The 18177-nt window shown below is 37.5% G+C and overlaps 2 protein-coding genes across 3 annotated transcripts; both read right to left on the bottom strand.

Annotated features, from left to right (window-relative positions):
- Positions 1 to 5507: 5507 nt before the first annotated feature.
- LOC104089064 (pathogenesis-related genes transcriptional activator PTI6-like) lies at positions 5508 to 7300 on the bottom strand. The gene has a single exon (XM_009593877.4). It carries the CDS (start codon positions 6667 to 6669, stop codon positions 5905 to 5907), a length of 765 nt encoding a protein of 254 aa, XP_009592172.1. The 5' UTR covers positions 6670 to 7300; the 3' UTR covers positions 5508 to 5904.
- Positions 7301 to 11066: 3766 nt separating this feature from the next.
- Positions 11067 to 16973, bottom strand: LOC104089063 (ubiquitin-conjugating enzyme E2-17 kDa-like). Of its 2 annotated transcripts, none has more exons than XM_009593874.4 (5): positions 16789 to 16973; positions 16423 to 16527; positions 12764 to 12891; positions 11833 to 11937; positions 11067 to 11512 (listed from the first exon to the last, which is right to left on the bottom strand). In XM_009593874.4, the coding sequence occupies exons 2-5, from the start codon at positions 16490 to 16492 to the stop codon at positions 11369 to 11371; spliced, it is 447 nt and encodes a 148-aa protein (XP_009592169.1). In that variant the 5' UTR covers positions 16493 to 16527; positions 16789 to 16973; the 3' UTR covers positions 11067 to 11368. The 2 variants fall into 2 exon arrangements, with proteins under 2 accessions (XP_009592169.1, XP_033510121.1); XM_033654230.2 differs by having other exon boundaries at positions 16423 to 16568; positions 16789 to 16931.
- Between the last annotated feature and the right edge of the window lie 1204 nt (positions 16974 to 18177).

Genomic DNA, 18177 nt, shown 5'->3' with positions numbered 1-18177 from the left:
CTACCCAGGCCTAATCAGGAATTTTAGCATATGCACGGACACTCGTCACCTCATATGTGCGTAGCTCCCACAACATGTAGCACATAACAAATATAACACCTATGGGATAAATTTCTCCTCACAAGGTTAGACATGAGACTTACCTCGCTCCGGAATCCGATAACCGACTCCAACGCCTCTTTAACATCTCAAACCAATGCCAAACGACCTCAAACTAGCCAAAGAACGTGCAAACCATTCAAAATATACCAAAACTCGTAATTTAATTAATTAGAAATAATTCCCAACTCGATACGAAAAGTCAACAAAGTCAACCCTTGGGCCCACCTGCACGGATTCCAAACTATTTCGAAGATAAATATTACCCATAGCGCCACGAACTCAAATATATAATTTATTCTCAATTCCATGTCCAATTTCGTGGTCAAAATCCAAAATTACCATTTTCTAAGTTTTCTTCAAAAATCTCACAAATTCTACTATTTTTCATGTTTAAATTCATATATAATCTGCGTATTTAATTCACAATGAGTAGGAATCACTTACTTCATGATAGATGACGAAAATGTCTTCAAAACCACCGCAAAATTGACTCCAATGTGAGAAAAGAGATGAAAATAAGCCAAGTTCCGTTTGCAACCTTATATTTTGCCCAGGTGACGCTTCTCGGTCACGGAAACACCTTCGCGATTGCGAAGGCCAAATCAGCCACGCCATGAAATTACTCTACGCGAACGCGAGGGACCTCTCGCGATCGCGAAGCTCACCTTGCCCAAGCCTACGCGAACGCGAGCACAGCTCCGCGAACGCGAAGGCTAATCTTATCTTCGGCAAATTTCCTCTTCCGCGATCGCATAGAGCAACTCTCCCAAAATAGGCCAGCCTCACTAACCCATCGCGTTCGCGATTACTCCACCACGAACGCGAAGAACAGCCTAACAACCCACCGTGATCACCGCGATTGCGACACCTTTTACGCGATCGCAAAAAACAAAATCTCTACTAGTCCACTTAATCCTTCACGATTGCGACCCTGCTTCTACGATTGCGATGCACACCAAACACACCAGAAACTAGCAGCTGTAAAACATAGAAAAATGATCTGATACCATCCCAAAACAAACTCGTGGTCCTAGGGACCCTGTCCAATCACACCAACAAGTTCAAATACCTCATCCAAACTTATTCAAAGGCTTGAAACACCACAAATAACATCAAAACCACGAATCGACGATCAAAATCCTTCTTGTAACTTGCAAACCTTCAAACTTCGCCGCATGCGTCCGAATCACACTTAGACATTCCGGATCACGACCAAAATTCATGCACAAGTTCTAATCAATAAAATGAACCAATCCAAGGTCCCAGAACATCGTCCGAAGTCCGATAACACCAAAGCACACTCCAAGTCAAACTTAGCAAATTTCAAAACCTCTAAAATGCAAGCTTCCTATATTAAGCGCTGAAACGCTCTCGGACCATCCGATACTCAACCCAAACATATCTTCAAGTCCGAAATCATCTTGCGAACCTGTAGGAACCTTCAAATAATGATTATGCGGTCGTGTACTCAAAAGTCAAACCTTGGTCAACTCTTCCAACTTAAAGCTTCTGAATCGAGATGAAGTGAAGCTATTAAAGGTCTCAAACCGCCGAACGACTTGCTAGAGCTCAAAATAACCGGTCAGATCGTTACAGTTAAAAATTATTATATTTATATTTTTACCCCTATATATATAAAGTATCTCTTCCACTATTTGAAACCCTTAATTTCTTATTTCCCTAAATCTCAACGGCACTCAGCAGCATTCTCTATTTCTTTCAACAATCTTTAGGAAATAACGACACATGTCAGATTTATAATGAAGCAACTTTTAAGCAGCCTAAGCTTCAATGTCATCATAACTTGTCTTTTTCCTACAACGGTTATTCTAAGCGACCGAGGCAGACTCAATTCAATCAGCCACATTCGCAGAGATGTTGTTTTGAGTGTGCTGATACTAGGCACATTGAGAGAGATTGCCCCAGACTTCGGCTGGGTGTACTTCAGTAGGGTAATCAGGCTTTGATTTTTGCTCCAAATGCCACTCCATATGCACAGTCAGTTAGAGGTGGAGGACAAGCGGGTATAAGTCGTCCTTGAGGAGGAGGACAGGCCCGTTGTTATTCTTTCTCTAATAAGACCGAGGCGTCATATTAGATGCAGTCATTACATGTATTGTTATAGTCTATCATAGAGATGCTTCAGTTTTATGTATGTGTCATCCTACTTTGCTTCATATTTGGATATGTCTCATGATTCTATCGATATTCGATTTATGTGTCTACATCCGTTGGGATTCTATTGTGGTGGATCATGTCTATCATTCTTGTTTTGTCACTATATGGAAGCTACGAGACTAGAGTTAATTTTCTATTGCTTAATATGGTAGATTTTGATGTGATCATGGGTAATGTTTGGTTATCTTCGTACCACGCTATTCTTCATTGTCATGCTAAGACCATGTCGTTAGCCATGCCGCGGTTGCCGAGGTTTGAATAGAAAGGTTCCTTGGATCATATACTGTAACGACCCATCCGGCCATTTTGGTCTCTAAGATTGGCGGTTTGAGGTCTTCGGTTTGAGGTCTTAGGTAGCTTCACTTTATGTATTATGACTTACACGTGCAGTCGATTTTAATTTTTGAGAAGTTTGGAGTTCATTTATAAGAATAATCATTACAAAAAAATAGTATTTAGCGACGGAATTTAGCGACAAGCCATATTCCATACCTAAATAACGACGGATTAGCGAAGAATTTTATAGTTTGTCGCCAAATAAGCTACAAAAGAATTCGCATCAAATATAGCGACGAATTAGCGACAAAAACATATATTCGTCGCTAAAAATTGGCGCAATATTAGTGCCTCTATTTTACCTACAAATTTAGCGACGAAAGTGGGGCAAAAAATATTTATTAAAACTAAGCAATGGATTTAACGTCAAAAATTTGTCGCTGCATTCATTTTACTTATCAAGACATTCCAAAGTTAGTTGCGACGAAAATTTCCATCACTAGATTCCTAAAAATAAAATTTCCCTAGTTATTATTAGCGACAGAAACTATATCCGTCGCTATTTACGTTGCTGAAATTTTCATTAATAAAATTACCCTAGTTAAAAGACATTCCAAAATCTAGGGCACAAATCTACTGACACGCTCACTTTCTCTCCTCTTTATTAGACTCCCAATTGCACTCTTCTTTAACAATGTGAGTTTTTTTCTTCAAATACAACAAATTGGGCGTGAATCTAAGGCTCATATGCAATGGAAAATAAATATATCAAATAACGAATCGAAGAAAACTTTCGAAATTGCAAACTATTTCCCATAGAATTTTGAAATTGCCAAGAAATTCGAAGTAGTGTGTGTTTCTGACCCTCGTTCTTCACTTTATGTTTGCTGCTCTGCACGATTCTCAGATGAAAGCCCTCATTTTTACTATTTTTTCACTTTGTCTACACTATTATTCTTATGTTTGATCAGGTAAAGTTTCTCCTTTTGTTTTATTTTTCTTTCTCTTTATATAATTATGTTGAGGAATTTTTGATATGGTACTTTTTGTTTGACTGATACCTTGATTTTCATATTTTTTGGTCAATAGTAACTTGATATATTTTAGGGTTCTGCTCGTACACTAAAATACTATTCACAGACGGTGGTACTATACTCAGAAATTTTTTTTTGGAGTAAAGTACGAGGTAGCAAAATTCAACGTAGATAACCGTTTTTCAACATGGCAAAGAAGGATGAGGGATCTGCTCATCCAACATGGATTATACAAGGTACAAAATATTGATACCAAGAAGCATGTTACCATAAAAGATGAGGATTGGAATAACTTGGATGAAAAGACTGTTAGTGCAATCAAGTTGCACTTATCAGATGATGTGGTAAATAATATCATTGATTAAGCCATGAGAAGAAAGTGCACTGAAGGATGACTGTCCAGTACAAGTTCTCTAAAATCCATGGCTAGAGGGAGCACTACGTAAAACGTGAAGTGCATACTGAATTGGCTAATTGAGATGACCTCTACCATGTCGAGCCTTTCCCCCAGAGCAGGAGCCATTAAATCCTCCAAAACAACGAGGCTTCTTAGCCTCCCTATCATCCCTCTCTTACCTAAGGATACGATTTAACCTTCTAGAAATCTCCAAAGCCTGATGAAATGCAGTCTCAGTCTCCATCTCCCGCTCCATCCCAAACCTAAGGCTTAGGTGAGAATCAACTCAAGAATTTAACTCACAAGAACGGTATAACTCATTCACTAGAAATGACCATAGTAAAGAATGTTAGGCACAAGGAGAACAGCTTAACAAGGGAAAACAAAAAAAAATGTAGCAACTATTCCACAATATTCAAGTCAACAATAAGAAGCCAACACGAGTCAAATAGTTCCAAATAATGGCAAGTCAACTAAGATATAGGTTATCTAAACTCCTTTTAAGGTTGAGCAATTACGAGGAAAATTCAACAATTCAAATAAGAATAAGTAGCGGAAGATAATCATAACTCCAATTAAGACTAAACAATTATAGGGTGAGAAAATAATGATTTCAATTAAAGATAAGCAGTTATGAAAAAAATATAGCATGACGATAGAAAAGGTAAAATCTTTGGTAAATCGAATAAGGATTGTTGTCGGACTAGACAGATTTGGATAGTTCTTGATACCTTTCTGCTCAAATAAATCATTTAACTTGATAAATAAAGCAAAACTATATCCAGAATTTATGTTAACTGAACTTCTATTACTGGTTAAGGATCACCAGTTTGTATTTTAGCTTGCTTATTGTAAAAGAATTAAAGAAGAAGAAACTGCCATTAACAATAAGAGCTTCATTAGCCTACTAGAATGTGATTGTGATTGGATCGTGTATCTGTTATTTACTGTCTTGTTTACTATGTAGTTTTCATTGTCTATTTGATTTAACCGATAAACCGTCTGAAAGCCGCTAACCCGATATCAATCTGCTAGATATCTTATCGGATGACTAACAGATTAGTATATTTACAAACCGATAACCGATAAACCAAACAGTCAAGCATAATATCAACATGATCTGTCGGATAAGCAACCCTAAGCAAATGTAATTAATTTCGACTGGCCAATCAATTTTATTTTTTGCTCATTAAATTATAGTCGCAACCTAAAAAAACTGTACTATAACGTGTACAGTATTAATTTTAATAAAACAGAAATAGTGTGGAGCCCATGCAAAAGAAACTAAACAAGGAGTATGCCACATGGCGTGGGCGTGGGATAAGAACCGGAATGAATGGAATTAAGAAGTTTCCCGTGCTCGTAATTTTCAAAACTCGTGTTGGCTTTAGAAACTAACAACTTACCCAATCAATTTGGCGTTTTAGCCAGCTAGTCACCCACTATAGCCAAGTGTTCATTCATGAAAACCACATAAATTCCAAATAATAATCACAAAATATATGCTACTTGCAACAAAATACCACTCAACATTATGCACTTCCTTTATTAGACATCCACATTATATTATAATTTGATAAGACAATAAATATCACAACGCTTAGGCGTGACATCCAAGAAATATCACTCTCGAACACTCTTCTTATACGAAACAATACATACCCCACTTTCCACACTTCTCATAATTAACAATTTATCTTAATTTTTAAACAAATAAGTCGTTTTACAATTTCCTATATGTATAATTGACCATGAAAAGAAATGGAAATATCTCTCACTAAAATCGCCGTATGATTTCCGACGTATACTACAACAGTATTGCTATGCACACTGTATATTGCCGCCAAAAATAATCCACGTCACCGATTGCAACAAAAACCGGGACATTTCTTTAAATGACGAAATTGCCCCTCACGATTATCTGACTTCGAGGGCAAAATCGTCGAAGTCAAACTCGCTGAATTCCTCGGCGAAATATTTCTCCGACATTCCAAATCCCGTTAGACCAAAAGGGTAGTCAATTTCGAAACCGAAAGCATCCACTTCGCTAAACCCTAGGCTGCCATCAAACGGCCCAAAATCATCAGAACGGAGAACGGACGTCGGCGATAAAGCCACGTCCTTTGAAGAAACTTCAGTCCTTGCTGGGCTGACGATGATGGACTCCACCTCCGTTGTTTCAATCGCCGGCGAGACTAATGGAAAGTTGGTAACGGCGTCGGGACCTTTAAGCATAACGGCAGCTCTGTCGTACACGGTGGCTGCTTCCTCCGGCGTGTCGTAAGTTCCTAACCAGACACGTTTCCCACGTGTAGGGTCACGAATCTCGGCGGCCCACCGACCCCATGGTCTTTGACGGACGCCTCTGTATTTTTTCCGGCTGCTGACATCACTATCCGATGAAGGCAAACACCGTTTCCTGCTACTTTGTTGAGGTTGAGACTCTTGCTTTGGTGACTCCGGTAGCAGTGTATAGTTGATTTGAGTCACATATCTCTTCACTCTTCGTACCATGAATTGATCCTCTTCGTCGTCGGATGAATCCGTTGCATCGCCGTCGGTAAGTATGATTCGAACAACTTTTTGTGGATTCTTCATGCTTCTTTTGTTCAGCTCATGAACTTGCTTGTTTGTAGTGACCAAGTGTTCGGAGAATTTTACTGGTGGTGGTTGTAAAATCATGTTGTAAAAAACAGAGCTCAAAATTGTTGGTTAACTTTTAACAGAACTCTGGGGTCTAAGGAAGGAATAAGCAAAAGAGGGGAAGTGGAGGTGAGCAGTAGAGAGGGATGAATTTATGGAAAGAGATGATGAGTAGAGTAAAGAGATACAGAGGGGGGACAAATAGACATAAGTACCAAGGGGGGGAAGGACTTTAATTTAAAGGAGTAAATAGTTACAGAAACAAGAGTAAAAGCACAAGGACTGAGTGAGGGTACGTTATTAAAAACTGAAGTACTAGTAATTTGCTACACTGGACTGACACTGTACTATTATGATGGAGGATTAGTTGAAAAAATAGAAGAAAAGAGAGAAGGCAAGTTGATAGTAGGGAAAAGTTTGCAGGTTTTGGCGGGAACAAACCACTAACACGATCCTCGTCCTTAGCTCACTTTCTCTCTCTCTCTCTCTCCTAAAACTCTGAACCTACAATGGAGTTGCAGGACATTTACACAGAAAAGGGTGAGAGAAGAGTTAAAGGTCTAAAGAGAAAAGACTATCTAGTGGTTCTTCTCAACTCAAATATATAATGCACGCCTGTTTCAACTTTTTGCAAAATCTTAAGTTGGTGCCCCGGATTGGATCGAATCGGCTTCGATATTTTTTTCTTTCTTTCTTTAGGCATATTTAAAATGAGAGCCATTTGCAAGTTTAAATTTGATGGTCTCAATCCTTATATTATTATTATTGAAGTAGTCATATTTTTAATTATGAGTCAAATATTTAATATTTAGATTATAAATATCGGAACATTTTTTGCTTTAAGCATCTTGTATTCAAAATCGATGCAAATTCAAGATAAAATTTGATGAATTCAAGATCTAAGTTTTTACTAAATTCATTATAGGTTTAAAAATATAGGTCCAGAATTATATATATATATATATATATATATATATATATATATATACTCGATTAAAAATAGTTAGTTTAGTCTAACCTGATTACTATATGGTACATCCGCTACTATCTAGAATCACTCATACTTTTTCAAATTCACATCTAATAGGCACACTTAAAAGGTATAAAGTTCCATATTAAAAAAAAATTCATTCTCAAACTTCAAATTGAAAAATCTCTAATTGAAGATGAAGCAATCTTAAACTGTGTTTGGACATGAATATAATTTTGGGTTGTTTTTGAATTTTTGTGAGTGAACTGAAGTAAAAAATTTTAAAAATACCTTTTTGAAGTTTTTCAAATTTTTAAAAGAAAAAAAAATTATTCGAGAAAAAGTAAAAAACATTCTATGGCCAAACGGTCCTTAATTATTCCACAACACTCTTTGACAAAGATCGGATTCCAATACAGGGAGAGTGAATGTAGTAGTACAAGTGAACTGTAGAGAGTGGACTAATTAGGCGCATATGTCATTTCCTGGGCTATGAATCTTCTCTATTACAGCTGGCATTTGTTGACATGTCAAACGTTTTTGACTCCCTCTCACTCACCCTCTCTTTTCATTTGGAAAATCCTGGTCGCCCATTTTGCTTTTTACCAAACTTCCCACCATTTTCCTTTAATTACGTCCAAAAAGAACTCCCAAACGAACTTTCCAGCCTCCCTCCCTTCTGCCTCTCTTCTCTTTAATTTATTATTAATTAATATTTGCTAGACCATGAACAGATTTTCCACGACAAACAAAAGTGGAACAAGGACTAAGGTTATAGAAGACATAAGAAAAAAGACATAACTCGATACTTGTAGAAATCTTTGAGCAATAATACGAGGAGACTACTGTGAAATTATCACACAGAATTCAAATTGAAATCCACCGCAAAATTCCCCAAAGACCCGACCGACTTAGACCGTACTATAGATGGAGGACAGACTTTAGAGATATAGTTAAAACAAAGCCGATTCCTAAGGGAATGCATTTCCCATTACACTTTGCAAAAATTGACTATTCACTTTCTTCAAACAAGACTTTTCTAAATTTTAAGGAGACAAAGCCATTCTCTTCGCGGGAAGTAATTTTTCTGCATGTTATGCATACAATATGTATATGGGTGAACTCGAGGTCAACACGCACCCCGAGTTCTTGATGAATCAAACGAAGTATGAATGTATGAGATAGAGACCGAATCCGAGAACTTTTTGTTCGAGGCTGGAACGGGATATTCATCACCGGGCCCGATAAGACAACCCCCCCCCCCCCCGAACCCGGAACACTTCAAGACCTCGGAAAGTATTACAAACGGTTACACACGACTAACAGAGGGCCGTTATATCCACACCCAACCGGATATCACGGCGCAGATCTCGCCCGATGCCGATAGCGTATGAATGATTGATGTACAAGGAGGATTTTTACCTTTTTTAGAATTGTACTAGGGTAAAACTCTCCTACTATATAAAGGGGAAGTGTCTTATTCAGTAGACATTGTAACACGCATATCAAGATAATACAAAATTATTTCTCTGCTTTCTAACTATTGAAAGGTTCTTATTTTAATCATAATCCTTCATACGTATTTGGCTCCAAATCGAGGGTCCGGACGAGACAAAATTAACATTAAGCTTAAATTCGAGCCCGGACTCAATGTCACAACTGGTTTGGTTTTTTATCATATCTTTAATTTGTTTATCTAACATTCTTGATTGCTTGTGCTGAATCGAACCACATATATTTAAAACAGTGTACTTTAATTGTTATCCGTTTTAAGGGTAAACACAATATTACAAAAAATATACCCAAAAAAATACAATATTACCAAAAACATGTCTAACCTATATACAGATCTAATCCCATTGGTTTAACTCACTGAAGTTTAATACACTAAGTTTAGCCTTTCTTTGTCCTTTTCGTGTTCTCTCTCTCTCTCCTACATGACTACATCGTTTGATTCATCTCCCAACTAAATGGGATTTATCTCAAAAATGAAAATCTTTGTCAATTTTTTTTTTTTTTTTTTTTTGGAAATTGAATAGGAGAATATACTAGCAGTTGCAAAAGACGACGAGGGAATAGAAAGGGGCTACGATCATGGCATCAAAAAGGCCACTCAACACGTTGAAAAGTAAATAGGGAGTAGGTTGTTGGCTTGAAGAGAAAGCAAAGTGATGAAGAGACCCCAATACAAGGCACGTGCATCATAATTTGCAGTAGGGGAGGCTAATTCTAAACCTGTTTGCTTGTAAACCAAGCGACAAACACACACAGCTTTCAACCCTACAACTACTCTTTTAACTACAGAAAAGTCTATTATTAGAACGACTACTGTGCCCATCCATAACCAAGTCATAATATACCTACTCTCGTTAGAGAGCCACGTACTAAGGATCTAACTAAGCCTATTCAATCACTCAATTCCCATTAATAAATTTTGGCTGCAAAATGATTTCACCTTTCAACTCCAACACCTGGCACTGGGGTATTCCTCAATCTAGTAAAGTCTAACCCAAACGGCAAGCAGGGGCCCGTTATCGATTATGACTCATTTCTTCGCTTCCATTCGCTTACCCTTCGCACATGGCATTGACACTTTCTTGGGGCATGCCAAATTTTGTTCGAAGCAATAGTAAAGTTGTCATCGTGGAAGCAATAGTAAAGTTGTCATCGTACAAGAGTTTAAGACGTGAAAATAAACTTTTTACCGAGGTAAAGTTACACACACAATGGACCTAGCGTTGGCCAATCATTCCCCAAATCCACGTATTGCTGGAGCATAGTATACCAGGTTGTGCTTTATTGGCAAATTGCATGCTAACAAGAACGCATACAAACTGAACAATCAAATTTGGCTCAATTCTTTAGTTAACTGCGCCTAATAGGAACAGTAACTCTTTCAATCTCTTCATTCCAAGGTTTGAAAGGGCATGTGTTGGTAATTAATATTTGTTGGTAAGGCAAAGGGTTATTTGCCGTGAGAAAACCTCAGATTCTTAAAGAATTCAGCAACGTTTCGCATTGGCTTCATCGTGATACACACCCATCGCATATGAACCTATAAACAGGGAATGCGTGTTAAAGTAAATCAGATGCTCAGTTTTGTTGAATAATTCGTCATCTAATCCATACTGGTAATTGGCCAGTTCGAAAAGCCACTGTGAAGGGCACTTGTAAGACTAAGGACCCAGATGATTGACAAAAGTATTGGCACCCGACAGTAAAAAGCATAGTCAAGCCTTAGAAAAAGCATTTTCCCTACTTTGCAAGGAAGCATTCACTTACCATCCTAGGTATCAGTCATATTAGCACTAAAATTCCAACGTCAAACCAAGCTGATCAGCCAACTTGCCATCTCACATAAAGACTTGTCCAAGCTTGAGCATTACAAAATCCAACCACAATTATCATTCCAAAGACGGAAACATACTAGCCACGCAAGTTGCCATCTCAAGCCGTCAGGTCAATATCGGTATCAATAATAATTGTCTTTCCAACGATGGCTCCAACTAGTCATGCAAATTGGCAAAATTAGGGAAAGAAGCATGTCAGACAGGCAACCAAAGTACAAGTTACATTACATTTTCCCCCTTGCTAACATTCATCAAATAGATATTCACAAATTTGAAAGATCTGAGTCTCTTGACAACCACACAACGGGAGAAAGAAGTAAATTTTAAGTTCCTTACCCACATTTTATTCTTTCACCCAAGCACAATTAAGACGGTGCAGCTACAAAAGTCTCTGACATGCCCAGCGACACTTTTGCTATTATCCCATAGCATATTTCTGTGTCCAGCTACGAGCAGTGGCCTCATATTTGGACCTGTCAGTCTTGTACATATGAGCAATTTCTGGTACAAGAGGATCGTCTGGATTTGGGTCTGTCAATAGAGAGCAGATGGACAACAGGACCTGAAAACATACCAACAGCCTATTCAGATATCCAAACGTTAACAGCCATTTAAAAGCAAAGAATATAAACCCAGGCGTAAACCAAAGAAGTTAATTTACTTATAAAGACAAATGAGCCCAAGAGTCAACAGGGGTATAAAACTTACCTGCAGATCATTTGGAGAAATCTTCACCAAAATAATATTATGCACCAACATGTTAAACTTAAGATGTGAACTACAATCTCTTTCAAGTGTGGCTTTGAAGTTTGATCCATTTCAGTAAGCAATTTAAAAGCATTTAACATTGAATGGAAGGTGAAAGAAAGACCAAGGTCCAACCTTAGATATGGTCAGTGCTGGACTCCACTGCTCTTTAAGAATATCCAGACAAATGCTTCCATTGCTATTGATGTTAGGGTGGAAAACCTTAGTTCGAAATGAAACCTGAGCCAGTGAAAAGCTTATCAGATCATCACCACAAACTGAGCTTATCAAAAACATTCGGAGTTAGCAAAAAAGGAAATTATACTGCACAGCATTTCATATAAGTATTTCACGAAACTAGAGAACCAACATAAGTAAACTTATCTAACAGCAAACTAATGTCAGCCCTCCATTGATCTGACCTCTCCCTCTAATCATCACAAGGCTAAAGAAACCAAAACTGAGACAACTTATGCCCATGTTAGTCAAACTAACAATTTTCTTTTTAAAGGCAGCCAAATGAATGAATGCACTCTAGTACCCAAAGACAGAGAACCTAGAGAAGGCAAACGTTTTCAGAGCTTTTTCCAAGACTCTGACCTATATCATCTTCCAAGCAGTAGGGAGAATCAGAAGGAGGTATATGATATAATTTAGCCCGAGGGAAATGAAGCTAGCTGCAATGGAGTATGGATTATGCTCCCTTAGGTTTAGGCCTAAGCTCATGCTTATAGAATGTAAAACCAAGAAGTGAAGAGCATGTCCCACACTACGAAACGTTAGCACTTCTTACAGCAAGGTAAAATTTTATGGCACTTAAATTTTTAAGATAAAGAAGGTTAGACACAGTTAAAAGTGTTAACCATATATGGGCACTGAAATATTTTGTTACGTCTAGACTTACAAATCTTTCCTGCTCGTTTAACAGAAAAAAATCAAAAATAAATTCATTTCCAATTGATCACATGCGTTCAAAATGATTATTCTCCAGTTCGTCAAAGTCAATAATGGCATAAAAAATCAACACAAGCAATGGAACAAGAGATATTCTGAAGCATAAGCATACCTTAGGTGGCTTGAACGGATAATCAGGAGGGAAATGAATAGAAACCAAGAATACACCCCCTGCATAAGGGCTATCTGTAGGCCCCATGATTGTTGCTTGCCAATGGAACATGTCCTCAGCCACAGGACCTGTTTAGATGAAGTAGTAAACAAATTAAAATCATTTTAGAATATTAATACCATTCAGATGTAGCAGAACATTCAGATGAGGAATTGTTTATTGAAATAAATATGACCCAACAAGTAATCGCATTTCAACAATTAATATCATCATCAGGATGTTGCTTCCAGATGGCTGCAGAAAACAATAAATTCTAAGACAGCTGGAGAGATGTCATCATAAATGAAATATTCTACAAAGGCTACAGTCAATGACAGCATACCTCCTAGGTCATGTTTTATCTTGGGAATAAAGGAGTCACTTAAAGTTTTAACTTTTAACAAATGCAAGTGAACTGCACTTGGGCATTAAGTCCTATTTAATCAATACCAGAACTCCTTACTTCTAAAATAAAACCAAGAGAATATGGAAAAAGAAAAGCTACAATAACAATAATGGAACATAACTTTTGATGTTTGATTCTTAACTTGTTCTGGGGTCCAGACGCACTTCTATCTTGCCATACATAATCTTTTATATTATTCTTTCCCGTGTGCAGTGGTCGAAAATACACGTCCCACCCATAGGCTCACATGACTTATCCATTGAACAAGCCTTCATACTACTAAGGCTCAGGTACCCACATTCACCTTATTGCACGAGCAACTCCACGGTTGAACAATCTCTCCCGAAACGCTTACAGTGTTGGGCCCAAGAATTTGAACAGTTTTGTCGTCAAGTTACGGGCCACGACCTCCACGTGTTGGATCCATGACTTGCCCATGATTCTGCCTTTGACCAAGTCTAAAGGAATAAAGTTGAAAGTCCAATAGACTCCTTAACCACCACCGAGATGTTTGGGCAACGATCTCACCAAAATCACGTCTCTATCAGGTCCCCACGAAACTATGATTATCACCCAATAACCCATTATCACCCATTATAGTGATCCTCATGCATGCCTCCATGAAATCTACTTATCATGTGTTTCTGCATGCATGAGGTTCTAAACCTCCTCTATAAGGAACCGACATGCCTGTATTTAGGCCTGCCAACATACCATGTTCTCTACAGACCACACGATTGTCTCTTGCAACGGGTCATATGAGTGTATCCTATAATGAGTCTTACGATCATCTCCAGCAACGAGCCATGCGATAGCTCCTGTAATAGGCCATACGAACCATATGGGCAAACTTATCTTACTTAGGACCAAGTTAAGGAGGAATAACTGACTGATCATTAAATGATGAGCCACTCTCTCATCCTTCAAAATACGGCTGAACAACCACTCCATAAAGAAAGGAGTCACTTCCTTATATTAAGGGGATTAGGCTTCAATTTTACACCCACCAAGGTAGTAGGTAGCTGTACTCTTCCATTATAAATAAGAGCTCTTTAAATATCTGACAGTCATGCAATAACAGACGACATCACCTTTCATATACAGTCAAACATCTTTATAACATCATTTGTTCCGATATTTTTTGGCTGCTATAGTGAAGTCCTGGAAGCATAAAGTGTGTCGGTTGCCTATATTAGGGCACTTAAGGACATGTATGATGGAGCTAAGACTCGGGTTAAGACAGTAAGAGGCGACTCGGAGCATTTTCCGGTTGTTATGGGGTTACATCAAGGATCTGCGCTCAGCCCGTTCTTATTTACCTTGGTGATGGACGCACTAACACACCATATTCAAGTGGAGGTGCCATGGTGTATGTTATTCACTGACGACATAATTCTGATAGATGAGACGCGAGCCGATGTTAACGAGAGGCTGGAGGTTTGGAGACAGGACCTTGAGTCTAAGGGTTTCAAGCTGAGCAGGACTAAGACGGAATACCTGGAGTGCAAGTTCAGCGCCGAGCCGAGGGAAGCTCGCATGGACGTGAGGCTTAAATCACAGGTCATCGGTCATCCCCATAAGAGGCAGTTTCAAGTACCTTGGTCGGTTATCCAGGGGGATGGAAAGATCGACGAGGATGTCACACACCGTATTGCAGTGGGGTGGATGAAGTAGAGGTTAGCATCTGGAGTCCTGTCACCTGTGTGATAAGAAAGTGCCACTGATACTCAAAGGTAAGTTTTATAGAGCAGTGGTTAGACCGGCCATGTTGTATGGGACTGAGTGTTGGCCAGTTAAGAACTCATATATTCAGAAGATGAAAGTTGCAGGAATGAGGATGTTGAGGTGGATGAGCGGGCACACTAGAATGGATAAGATTAGGAATGAGCATATTCGGGAAAAGGTGTGCGTGGTTCCCATTGATGAAAAGATGCGGAAAGCGAGACTCAGATGGTTCGAGCACGTACAGAGGAGAAGCTCAGATGTCCTGATAAGGAGGAGTGAGCAGATGCCTTTGGAAGGCACGAGAAGAGGTAGAGGGCGGCCTAAGAAGTACTGGGGAGGGGTGATCAGGCAGGACATGGCGTGACTTCAAATTTCCGAGGGCCCTTGATAGGAAGCTGTGGAGGTCGAGCATTAGGGTTGTAGGTTAGGAGGTATTTGAGCCTATTTCTACTTCGTACCAATGTGAGGCTAGTCTTATAGTATTTTTGTCTTAGACTGCTAGTGGTTAATGCTATTTTCTCACTACTTTTCCGTTTTTCATAGTGCCGGGTCTATTTACTGGCTATTGCTTTTGCGTTTCATCTATTTTCTGGTTTTTATGATATTATTCCTATGGTTTCTGTTGATGGTACTGATATATTATCTCTTTTCATCTTCTTGAGTCGAGGGTCTTTCGTAAACAGTCTCTCTACTCCCTCGGGGTAGGATTAAGTTCGGCGTACACACTACCCTCCCGAAACCCCACTAGTGGGATTTCACTGGGTCGTTGTTGTTGTTGTTGTTGTATAGTGAAGTGTTGTTATAGAGGACTTATATTATAACATAACATAAGAATTGGTTCTGAGAAAAACTTGGCTTTTATAGTGAATGACTGTTATATAGAGATACTGTTATAGAGAGGTCTGTACATGAAAATATTATTCTTTCTACACATAAAATTTAGAACAAGCAGCTATGACCGTGAAAGTTAGAGCCCCAACTCCCCATCGACAAGGGCAGAGAACAGATCTCAAGATTTCTTGTACGCTAATCTTTACATATTACACTGGTTGTATCACAAGAACACAACATTAATAAGATTCTACCCCTCTCCGTTTTTACGCTATATTTCTGTCTCTTTATATTTATCACATTTACTTTAATATTTTTATTCGCTTTTAGCAGTTGTGTTGCTGTCCCTTCCCTGATAGACAGTAGAGAATTTACCCCTTACATCATGGCAAGAAGATTTCTTCTTAAGGGTGGATAGCCCCACATGAGACAAAAGTGCTATTTGATCAAGTCCACATTGAGTTGTAGTACAAATGAAACAACCAATTACATCGATAAGTTTATACAAGCATTCATTGCAATTTTGCTATTAAAAAGGTAAATAAACTAATTTTTTTCAAGAAACCACTTAGATTAAACCGGACTTTTATGTGGCTAGAAGTTCTAAAATTAATGAGATTTTAAAAACAATAGTGTAAGAAAAGCAGAGCGAACATACCAGCGCTGCATGATGTGGGAGGGTCCTTCTGCAAATCCTTCAGCTCCTTCAATATGCGCTTTGACGCCATAAGTTACTTCCTTACCTTCAAACCCAAGCTCAAATCTGATAAACATGTTAAAATCTCATATCAAATACCAAAGAGCCTCAAATTCCACAAAAGAAAAATGAATGGCCTAGATGAAAGACCTTTGAAAAGCACAAAGTAGCATCAACGATATTACTGGAGCAAAAGTAAGCAAAAAATTCACAGAAATCGCCAGATCTAATCGAATATTCATACAACAACGAAAAACAGTAGATCTTGTTATGTTCATCGTATAGAATGATGCAAAAAAAAATAACGGAGGCGAGGGTTTGAAGTACCTGAAGGTGGAAGAGTGGTAGAGGGGATTAATTGAGTTTGCAGAAAGACGGAGATTGCAGTGCTGAAGCCTAGATTTGATGCTGAACCAATCCTATCGTGGAAGAAAAAAGGATTTTGCTGAAGGGGAAAAAGAGCCTCCGACTCTGTTTGACTGGGTACTAAACGAGTCAAAAAAAAAAAAAAATACCCATTATTTGTGTGGTTATAAAACTTATAACCACACAAATTTAAGGATATAATTAAAAATTTAAGTTAAATTATTTTTAAATTTAAAAAAGAATTTTTTTTTTTTAACAAACCAAAAAGAAAATAGTTTCACATAAACTGGAACGGAGGGAGTATTAGTCACCCCTATTACCCCACCCCACATTTTTTATTCTAACAGCTTGTTTGAATGGTTATTATCTACTGCTCCCTCTGTTTTAATTTAGATGACACAGTTTTTTTATTAATCTGTTTTAAAAATAATGACATGTTTTTATAATTGTAAATAATTTAATTTTAAAATTTTTATTTTATCCATTTTACCCTTAATGAGAAGCTTTTATAATCACACAAATGTCATGGCCCCACAAAACTTTTATCCCTAAATCTTTTAAGATCACGGGTTTCAAAAGTCTCCCTCTTTTTTATTAATATCTGTGTCAAGTCAAACTACCTCATCTAAATTAAAACGGGGAGTATATTATATCGTATTTTTACTATAAATACAATATTTATTTTGATTGTTACTTAAATTATTTTGTATCATATTGTGAAATATGTCGTTATGTAACGATGAAATGTGTATTGACTCATTTGGTATAATATCATCGTTTTCTTCTTCTTCTTTTTCTCATTTTGTCCTTAATAATTATATTTTACTCTATATTCTATCATTTTTATAATGACTCTACCTCGTATCATATATTTTTTTATAACATTATAAGCTTATCCTTTAAATAATTGGTGTGTGGCATTATGAAAAGACAGAAAATAATATAATCTATCCAAATATTATTTTCAACGAAACAATACAGTATAATACAATATGATATAATATATTATGAAACGATACATAACAACCATCCAAACAAGCTGTAAACCTAAATATAATCTGCTCCCTCAATTTCAATTTATATGGTAGAAACTTTAAAAATAAAAAGAAGATTTTTGAAATTTGTGATCTTAAAAGTTTAGAGGGTAAAAGTTTTGTGGGCCCATGACATTTGTATGGCTATAAAGACTTCCCGTAAGGGTAAAATTGATAAAATAAAAAGTTTAAAATTAAATTATTTCCAAATATAAAAATATATAATTATTTTTTAAACGAATTAACAAGATAATATGTCATTTAGATTGAAACGGAGAGGAATAACTAATATGAATTATAGTTTTTCTTTAATATT

Source organism: Nicotiana tomentosiformis, chromosome 7, assembly GCF_000390325.3.
Source record: "Nicotiana tomentosiformis chromosome 7, ASM39032v3, whole genome shotgun sequence".
In the NCBI taxonomy this organism is placed as follows: Eukaryota; Viridiplantae; Streptophyta; class Magnoliopsida; order Solanales; family Solanaceae; genus Nicotiana; species Nicotiana tomentosiformis.
The sequence above is the reverse complement of the archived record's forward strand: the minus strand, read 5'-3'. Positions and strand labels throughout refer to the sequence as shown.

What these genes read in the sequence shown, in the direction of transcription:
- LOC104089063 (XM_009593874.4), bottom strand. Translation starts at nt 16,492, where the DNA reads ATGGCGTCAAAGCGCATATTGAAGGAGCTGAAGGATTTGCAGAAGGAC. An exon ending in TCCCACATCATGCAGCGCTG is followed by an intron (nt 12,892 to 16,422) that starts GTATGTTCGCTC and finishes TCATCTAAACAG; the next exon opens with GTCCTGTGGCTGAGGACATG. An exon ending in CAGCACTGACCATATCTAAG is followed by an intron (nt 11,513 to 11,832) that starts GTTGGACCTTGG and finishes GTATGTTTTCAG; the next exon opens with GTCCTGTTGTCCATCTGCTC.
- LOC104089064 (XM_009593877.4), bottom strand. Translation starts at nt 6,669, where the DNA reads ATGATTTTACAACCACCACCAGTAAAATTCTCCGAACACTTGGTCACT.